Source organism: Salarias fasciatus, chromosome 20 (assembly GCF_902148845.1).
Source record: "Salarias fasciatus chromosome 20, fSalaFa1.1, whole genome shotgun sequence".
Classification (NCBI taxonomy): domain Eukaryota; kingdom Metazoa; phylum Chordata; class Actinopteri; order Blenniiformes; family Blenniidae; genus Salarias; species Salarias fasciatus.
The window spans coordinates 31447447-31456630 of record NC_043764.1 but is presented as its reverse complement, the minus strand read 5'-3'; the positions used below and the strand labels follow the sequence as shown (position 1 = coordinate 31456630).

At 51.1% G+C, this 9184-nt stretch overlaps 1 protein-coding gene across 2 annotated transcripts; it reads left to right on the top strand.

The window, feature by feature from the left end:
* Nucleotides 1–321: 321 nt before the first annotated feature.
* Nucleotides 322–5427, top strand: nsfl1c (NSFL1 (p97) cofactor (p47)). 2 transcript variants are annotated; one of them, XM_030119114.1, is made up of 9 exons: nt 322–452; nt 1502–1602; nt 1723–1797; nt 2867–3032; nt 3113–3208; nt 3297–3406; nt 3490–3627; nt 4258–4428; nt 4581–5427. In XM_030119114.1, exons 1-9 carry the CDS (start codon nt 351–353, stop codon nt 4741–4743), a joined length of 1122 nt encoding a protein of 373 aa, XP_029974974.1. In that variant the 5' UTR covers nt 322–350; the 3' UTR covers nt 4744–5427. The 2 variants fall into 2 exon arrangements, with proteins under 2 accessions (XP_029974974.1, XP_029974972.1); XM_030119112.1 differs by having other exon boundaries at nt 1720–1797.
* Nucleotides 5428–9184: the final 3757 nt, after the last annotated feature.

The window sequence follows — 9184 nt, the reverse complement described above, 5'->3', positions numbered from 1 at the left end:
GATTCAGGTGTCCTGCAGTGCGGAGGGATCTAAACCAGGACGGGGTCTTCCAAAGCCTCCGGTGTAAAGTGGTCTATACTGCCCTCTGCTGGACAACAACCTGCAGCTCAGTGGTGATCAAAAGTGCTCTTTGTGCATTGTTGAAATTGTTTTGTTTTTTGAAAAAGTGCACAGTCTTTACACACGTGAATTAAGCAACACGGATGGTATTTTATTATTTATTTTAACAGCAGTTAGTGAGATGGTATCGCTCTGCTCCCGGTGTGTAATACATATTAGTCCGGAACCCTTGTTACTGGGATTTGTTTCCGCAGGTGGAAACGGGCGCTTATAGAGGGGAACGAGTGAAAATGGCGAGTCAAGAGGAGTCCGTGAGGGAGTTCGTCGCTGTTACCGATGTGGACGAGGACCGGGCCCGCTTCTTCCTGGAGTCCGCCGGGTGGAATTTACAGGTACGGCTTCCGACCGGCTCCTCCCCGCCGGGGAGTCGCGGAGCGGCGGGCAGCGGCGGAGATAAAGCCTCCCGCGGCTCCCCGCCGTGTGCAGCCGGGTTAGCCGGCCGGGCTAACGCTAGCTCGGGATGCCGGTAAATGTGCAAGTCACTCTTTGACAATGGCCCGGAGGCTTTCTGTCACCGACAGCAGAGCGGCCGGGCCAGCGGCTCACGGACCGGGCCGGAGGGCGAAGCTCCGGCGTCCCGCCCCGGGGAGAGGGTCTGTTAGCTGAGCTACAACCGGGATCCACTGAGCCGTGCTGGTTAGCATTAGCACGGAGCTCGTATCTCCGGATTATAACAGCGTTATTCTGGAAAGCAAATCGTCTCTGAGTGGCTGGACGGGAAAACAAAGCCCAAACGGCACAGTGTCCGTGTTTTAAAGGGATTACACGGTACAGGGTTGGGTTTATTGTCCTGACAGTTTGGGTTTGGATAAAGAGCAGATTCTCAGTCTGTACAACATACTGCTCAGAAACATCAGCTTCAACACTTGGACACAGAGACATCTAAATCTGTCACTCACACAAAGTGACGCTTTTCTTCTGGTTAAGCTTTACTGTTACTGGAAACAATAACAACAGTTGAACTCTGGTCAGGGCTGGTGTCGTGCCAGAGCAGTTAGTCCTGATAGAAAGTGTTTAGATATCAACTCAGATGGTTTACTCTCTAGATATATCTGATCATGGGGAACACATCTTGTGGAGCTGATCACCTCACAATGCTGCTCTTTATTACATAAATGAGATTATAACACTTTGTCAGGCAGTGCAATGAATAGTGTCAATTTGGGTAGCACTGAATATACAGAGCAGCTAGAACTGTCAAAACGGTCTGAATACAGTCTTCTGGTCCCACATCTCCCATGTTTATGGGTTTCTCTCTGCCTTTGAACAGTGTTTGTGTTGACAGTCAGGAAACCGTCAGCGGCTCACACTGGCAGTGACATTGCTGCAGTTTCTCTGAAGCTTTGCTCCATCGCTCACATTCCTGTTCATGTCCGCTCAGCTCGCACTCGCCAGTTTCTTTGAGGACGGCGTGGATGACGACATCGTGACGCTCCCCCAGCCGGAGGGCGGCTCCTCGGTGTCCCGGCCGGCAGGGCCCAGGTCAGCCCCGCTTTGGTTCATCGCATATTTTAAACTCATGAGTGCAAAGTCCAGCGCCTGAGTCAATATTGTGTTTTTTGCTTCTTTGTGCCGTTTGGTTTGGTAATAAATCTCCAGCAGTCAGCCCAGAGTGACCTCCTTCAGAGACCTGATGCACGAGGCCGAGGATGACAGCGACGAAGAGGAAGGGCAAAGGTAAACACTGGATTCCCATTGTTGTCTTTTTGTTCACCCCTGAGGAGCTGTGGCAGCAGGAGGCTTGTGGCTGTGCTGCCATCAAATGGAATGAGACTCAGAACACGAAGGATGTAAAGTGTTGGTTGCATCGGGAAACACAGCAGTTAATCGGCTACATAATGCAAAGTTATCATCCATCCTCGAAGCTGCTTCATCCTTGCGGGCCGCAGGGGGCTGGAGGTAATCCTCACATCAGCGTTTGAAGGCAGAACAGCGAGTTAACACAGACACACGCTCACTTTCCCACCAACAGCCAAACTAGACACGGATTAACCCGAGAGGACGGAGGACGGAACCAGACAAAACTCACTCCGTCTCTGCGTCACTCCAGATATTTTACCCCAACAAATAATGAAAATCCACCATCTTTACTTTCTGTCCCTTCTTTTTTACTGACTTGTCCTTTGTTGTGTCTACTGTTCTAAACCATTAAACTCTTAAAATCACCTTTTGAATACCTTCCATTTTATATCTTTACTAAGTAATTGACCCCATGTGAAGATGTTCTGTCCTTTGGGAGTCGATGGACAGAACATTTTGAGCCTCTTTGCTTTTATTAAGTGAACATTTTGTCCTCGGAGCTGATGAGTTGGAAGCTTTCCGGTTCTTTTTCATGCCTGATGGCTGGAGGACAGCGGTACATATTCTGCAGAATATGGACCATTTTCTAACTTCTCAGAGTTTCAGACGAACAGAGGCAGCTGCTGTTCCCGGGAGGGGTCCAACACCACCTTCATCCAATAAGCAGAGACCACTCAACATGTATTTCATAGTAGATAAAGCACCGGGACAAACGCTTAAAGTCATCAGCTTCCACTGGATCTTCAGCCTGAATCTGGACTCTGAGCTTCCCTTCATCTGGAGCTTTAAACAGAACAGAAATAACTGCAGCAGAACCTCCTGTTGAGTTTCCACTGAGCCCCTGCAGAAGCCTGATCCTGATCTTCCCGTCCTCCTCTGTCCTCCTCTGTCCTCCCGTCTGAATGAATCTGTCCGTCGTGACGCCCTGGCCTCTCCCTCCTCTCAGGTTCTTCGCGGGCGGATCGGAGCGCAGCGGCCAGCAGATCGTCGGGCCTCCGAAGAAGAAGAGCTCCAACGAGGTGGTGGAGGATCTGTTCAAAGGGGCCAAAGAACACGGAGCCGTGCCTTTGGACCGGAGCGGGCGGGGCCCCGGGGAGCCCAGCAGAGCTCAGGTAAGGCGGGCGGCTCCGGGTCCTCAGCGGCCCCCCGCGGTGTTCGGAGCGGCGGCTTCACTCCTCCTGTGGTCTCCCAGGCCTTCGTCGGAGGAGGCTACCGGCTCGGCGCCGCGCCGGAGGAGGAGTCCACCTACGTGGCCGGAGAGAGGAAAGCCTCCAACAGCCAGCAGGACGTGAGTCCCCCGCCAGGACGGGCCTCCGTGTCCTCCACAGCAGCACCATGAGGTTCTGACAACCGGGGTGTGTGTGTGTGTGTGTCAGGTCCACGTGGTGCTCAAGCTGTGGAAGACGGGCTTCAGCCTGGACGACGGCGAGCTGAGAAACTACAACGATCCTGGAAACGCCAACTTCTTGGAGGCCATCAGACGGGGGTGAGTGGAAACACTGGGTTCATCGCCGCCGCCGCCGCCTCAGACTCTGAAGGGTTGAACTCATCTGCCCCCCCCCCCCACAGGGAGATTCCCCTGGAGCTGAGGCAGCAGTCTCACGGAGGCCAGGTCAACCTGGACATGGAGGACCACCGGGACGAGGACTTCACCAAGCCCAAGCTGGCCTTCAAGGCCTTCGAAGGGGAGGGGCAGAAGCTGGGCAGGTGAGGCGGGCGCCGCCGCGCCGGTCTGACAGCCGACGCTGAACCGGCTGGACCGGTTCTCCACAGGCTGGAGTCAGCCTCGGTCTGGATGAGAGCTCTGACGGGTCTCAGCGGGGCGGGGTCACTCTGGCTCCTCCGGTCCGGTCTGGTTCCAGTCTGGTTCCGGTCTGGAAGGAGTCATCAGAAACTCGGCTCTGGATTTATCACCGTTACCTTCTGTTCCCATGAAGTCCAGTTTAATCCACTGGAAAACAGAGAAGTGTTGAAGCCGAATCAAACCACCTCTCACCAAATATTAGTCCAGTGACTCGGTGGAGGCGAGTCTGGAGCCACACGGAGCCCAGACTGATCTGAGGTCCTACAGGTCCAGCAGGAACAGGAACAGGTCTGATCCCTCAGACTCGGACAGTAAATCTGAAGACAGTTTCACTTCTGACGCTCATCGTGACTTTCACTTTCTCTCTCCTTTGGTCTGTTTGCCTGAGCTTTGAGCGAAGTGTCCTTTAGTCAGTTTCAGGAAAGCTTTTAATTTGAAAAGCCTTTCAGAGTTTTGGAGAGCTTCGATGTTGTTGTTGATTCGGTGTGGAGACGGCTCGGTTGACTCAGGCGCTCTGGCGGTCTTCCCCGCAGCGCCACCCCGGAGCTGGTGTCGGGTCCGGCCATGTCCCAGCAGGACCAGGCCGCCAGCGAGGCGCAGGCCAGCGCCGCCGTCAGCCTCAACACCTCGCAGCCCGTCACCAACATCCAGATCCGGCTGGCCGACGGCGGCAGGCTGGTGCAGAAGTTCAACCACAGCCACACGTGGGTCCTGAACACACACACACACACACACACACACACACACACACTGTGATAGTGTGATAACGTGACGTGTTGGTAAATTAAGGTAGTTTGGGTAGCTGTGAGGCGTTAGACTGACAGGAAGTGCTCTGCCCCCCCCCCCCCCCCCCCAGGGTGTCGGACCTGCGGCAGTTCGTGGTGGCGGCCCGGCCCGCCTTCGCCGCCCGGGAGTTCGTCCTCATGACCACCTTCCCCAACAAGGAGCTGTCGGACGAGAGCCAGACGCTGCAGCAGGCCAACCTCCTCAACGCCGTCATCGTCCAGCGGCTAAAGTGAGGCCGCCCCGCCCCGCCCCCCCTCGCCCGCCCCGCCCCCTCCCTCCCGGCTGGTCGTGGCCCAGCGGCCCTCTGAAACCCGCCGCCCCTTCTGAGGGGGGAGAAATCATGGACTTATGTATGAACTTCTAATTTCTGATTTATTTTGCTTTTCTAAAGTGAAACGTAACCCTCTGCTCCCCCCCCCCCTCCCCCCTCCCCCCGGTGATCCAGCGTTGAGTTCGGAGGATCACCGAGTCAGTTCCCATGCAGTCCCGCTCCTCCCGTTCCATTAACCCTCTGAGACGCTGCCTCCAGCAGGAGGCGTCGTCCAGCCTGCGCTCCTCTCTCTGCTCCCTGTGGAGGAAGAGGAGGAGGAGGAGGAGGAGTAGCCTTCCTCTCCTCCTCAGCTCAGATCCAGCCAGAGCTCCTTTCTCAAGCTGCCTTCTCCCCTCCTCTTTTTTTCTCTCTCTCTCTCCTCCACTGATGTTTGACTTGTTGCAGTTCGAGGCGTTTTGATGAAGTTAGCTTTGTTTTAGAGCCCAGCGGTCGAGCAGGAGAGCGAACGGATTGTAGACACTGGTCTGGAGTAGCGGGAGCTGAGTTCCTCTGATACACTGACATCTTCTATGCATCCTGGATCAACACAGAAGTATGTTTGGACCTCTGGTGAAATAAATCCATTTTATGGCTGATGTATGAAGAACTGCGTCTTGTCTTCACTGTTGCAGCCGGAGATGTGATTGTTTTTCACTTTGACGCCGAGTGATGAGCCTCTGAATGAACACCGAACCATTTCACCTGCTGGAGAACAGAGAGGCTTTCTTTTTCCAACAAATTTCCCAGGATGTCATGAAGAGAAAACCAAATAATAAATCACAACAATGTATTTTTCAAAGTATAACATTCTCGGGTAACGGCTTTTTCACATCTCACAGTAGTTTCTGAAGCCGTGGTCTCCCGGATCAAGCTAAATGGACGGTTGAGTGCCAGAAGGAGATGTGAGCTCTTAGATAGGATAGATGCTGTGGATAAGGTATTGAAAACCATACAGCAGAGCAGGGCAGCTGGTGCTCACACATATCAGGATGGTTCACTCTCCCAGGAAAACATTTTTTCTGTCAGGTGATGAGTTGAGTTTTGTTAAGTTCATGTGTGGATAATTTCAAGGGCTGCTGTCCTCTGGGAAACACAAGCTTTGTGGAATCAACTGGGCCCTGCAGAGACTACTCCCATTCATGATTGGGCATTTGGTGTCTGATGGTGAAAAGGCATGGCAGATATTATCTCGAAGGCAAAACACCTGAGCACAAACACAAATATCAAGAGCTCTTTCCCCATGTGACACTGCTACCTAAACATCGTTATATGGAGCACGAACCCCAGCTGATCGGGACTTTTGGTCCACTTGTGGGATACTGGACCGTGGCTGTGAAGCATCAGCTGATCATGTCCATGAAACTGTAATGGAAAAGAACACCAATAAAATGCAGGAATAGTTTGACAGTGTGAAGTTATGTGATTTTACATGCAAATAAAAAGTGTTAGGAGTTAAAACAAAGCCACAAATAATGTAGTAAAATACATACAGTGACAAAATGTTTTAGCTGTTGCACAAAAAACATGCTTTTACATTTAGAGCTGGACCTTAAGTTCCAAACTGTTGAGATTTGGCATTTCGGTGGAGAGTCAAGAAAGTCCAGAAATCCCTGTGTATGAAATCAAACTGGAAAGAGGTGGTAGAAGCCGCACAGCACAGTGAAATCTGCTGCTTCCATGTGACAGCGTACCTGTGACAGAAACAGAGAGAAAACAGCAGAACAGAAGTAAAAGAGCACTGAAACAAAACAAATGTACAACCCAGCAACAGTCACAACGTCAGGATACAGACATGGAGAGTGAGGATGAAGGTGGTGGATGTTTTGCACGCCATCACAACCAGGGAAGGGAGGTTGATGCTCCAACTGTTGAGACTCTGAACAAGTGGTGGGAAACCGGCAGGCAAGAGATGATGAACTGGAGCTGCAGGGTGTGAGAGGAGAGAAGGAGCTGCAAGCGTCTCAAGACCATCAGGTAGTATATCAGTATTTTTTTGTCCTTTTTGTAAGTAGGGAGGGGTGTGGCACCCTGGACACTCATATAGTTCATTTAATGTCCAGAATTAGTCGCCCCCCCCCCCCCCCCCCCCCCCCCCCCACACACACACACACACACACACACACACACACTCTTTTATTTTTGGTTATTAATGCAATTAAAAGCCTGGTGTCACTACTCACCCACTTTCAGCAATTTTGGTGCGATACTCATCTCCGCCAGTAGGACTCAGTATTGGCGTTATCTGTGAGAAACGGGTCTGTTCTAATCAAACGAAGAAGTCAGCCCTGAGACGGACTCTAGACGGAGATTGATGTACAACATTCTTCATTCATTTTGTTTGCTTTGTATTTTCAGATCACTTGTGGTGCAATGTAAAATCTTTTGGGCACTTGGATGACTCGAGGCATCCCTGTACCCCTGTATGAGGAGGGGAGCCTCCCAGCGGCCTTACCCAGAGTACCCAGCCTGTCTCTGGCTCCTCTGGTTCCCTCCTCCTCTTCCTCCACTGGCCCTCTGGACTGTGCTCCACAGCTTCTCAGTCTTCTGGAAAACAAGCTGATGTTAGTGTTGGAAACAAAGCAGCTGAAACATGGAACTGATCAAACTGTCGGCGGTCTCACCGGAGCTGCTGTCCCTCCCGTCGTCACCACGGCTGATCTTCCTCTCTTTCCCTGGAGGGCCGTGGTGTGACCAGCAGAGCGTCTCTCCCTCGCTCTGTGATGAAGAGCTTCAGAAACAAGACGACCAACAGTCAGCGTCTCAAAGCTGCTCCCTGCTGCTGCTGCTGGAGGGGAAGGAGCAGCATCGTCCTCCTCGTCAGCAGGCCGGCGGGGACAGACGCTCATCAGCTGCTGGGACCGCTGGACACTGGAAGACAGTCAGTCATGGAGTTGAACCACTTGGTCTGGCTGCAGGACGATGGAGCAGCAAACACCTGAGAGACACTGAGCTGTGACAGCTGCCGTCCATGAGGCTGAGGGACGTCAGATGGGGCGATGCGGTGGAGGTGATCGACGCTCAGCATCTCCGTCAGCAGCTCGACGAAGCTGGCCCGGTCTCTGTCTTCAGCCGGGACGTCTTCTGCTGGAGTGTTTAATGGTGCATTAAGGAGTTTTACAACCTTAAAAATACTTATTTTCCACCATAAATATGTTACACATTTTTTATGACGTGTAGAATGTGCCCTGACATATTCATTACCAGTACCTCTAACAGCGCTAAATTGTCACTTGAAAGTTGCAGTGCCGGTCCGGCACCAGCATTTTTTTGGGGAGAATTTGAAAGGAATGACGTAATGCTCGCTCCGGCTGGTTAGGTTTCGTTTTGTCCGCCATTACTCCGCCAGATGCTTAGTGAGCAACAACTGAGCAGGATCTTCCAGAAAGTCAGAACAGACTGGCTTCTAGCACTGCCACAGCTCCACACAGACTCCACCAGGTAAAAGAAACTTAAATCTTACTTGAGCGCTACTAAAAGAGCGAAGACGGAGTCCCCCTCTTCCGTGCACGTGAGTTTTTCACTAAGCTGCATTACGCCCAAGGCCTGCAGGGGGCGCTGTTTCGCATAAAACGTGCAAACTCCTTAAGGCACCTTTAGGGCCAATCCCAATTCTACCCCTTTCCCCTCCCCCTCAGCCCTTGGCCCTACCCCTATCACTCTCCTACCCCTTTTAGAATAGGGCTGAGGGCTGGGGCTGTCTTTGCAGCACTATGAATTGGGATCCCCCTTGGCCCTTTAAGCCCCGCCGCGCTCCTATAACAACAAAAAATTATGGATATTAAAAATGATAGAAATTACATTAGAAATTACTTTTATTTTTTAATAATGGTATTATCATTTACCTTATATTTATTTTTGAGGTTCTCCCACTTTTTTGAAGCTTGCTGGGCTGTAACTTCCCCTTCCAAGCCATTTTCTTTTATGAATTTCCTAAAGTAATACATATATGTTTATATAAACACGTTTTATTACTAACATATTATAGCTTAGACGAATAATTTAATTTACTCCCAATGTGTTTTGGCGCTGTATTTTGATTTCAAAAACTTTTCTTCATTTTCACCTCTAAACTGAATCAGAAGTCGGGTTTCATCGGGGGTCCCTGTGTCAAACATATTACGTTAAAAACGTGATAAAAGATGATGTTAATACAGCAATTAGTGCTCTTCAGAAGTTACAAATTTACGATTGGAAACGGTGCTACGCAGCGCTTAAACGTTAATCCATGACTGGGACACTGTCACGCTAGTATATCTATAAATTCAGTGAAGTAAATGCACTTTTTATAGCTTTTTAAATAGTATACAGAAAGCAAGCTTACATTTGTGCGACTCCGTGGTGGGCGCCATGTTGTTTTTTTCTGG

Excerpts from the sequence above, each read along its gene's own strand:
- nsfl1c (XM_030119112.1), top strand. The coding sequence starts at position 351 with ATGGCGAGTCAAGAGGAGTCCGTGAGGGAGTTCGTCGCTGTTACCGAT. Across the intron at positions 453-1,501 it reads CCGCCGGGTGGAATTTACAG|CTCGCACTCGCCAGTTTCTT; the intron begins GTACGGCTTCCG and ends ATGTCCGCTCAG. Across the intron at positions 4,429-4,580 it reads AAGTTCAACCACAGCCACAC|GGTGTCGGACCTGCGGCAGT; the intron begins GTGGGTCCTGAA and ends CCCCCCCCCCAG.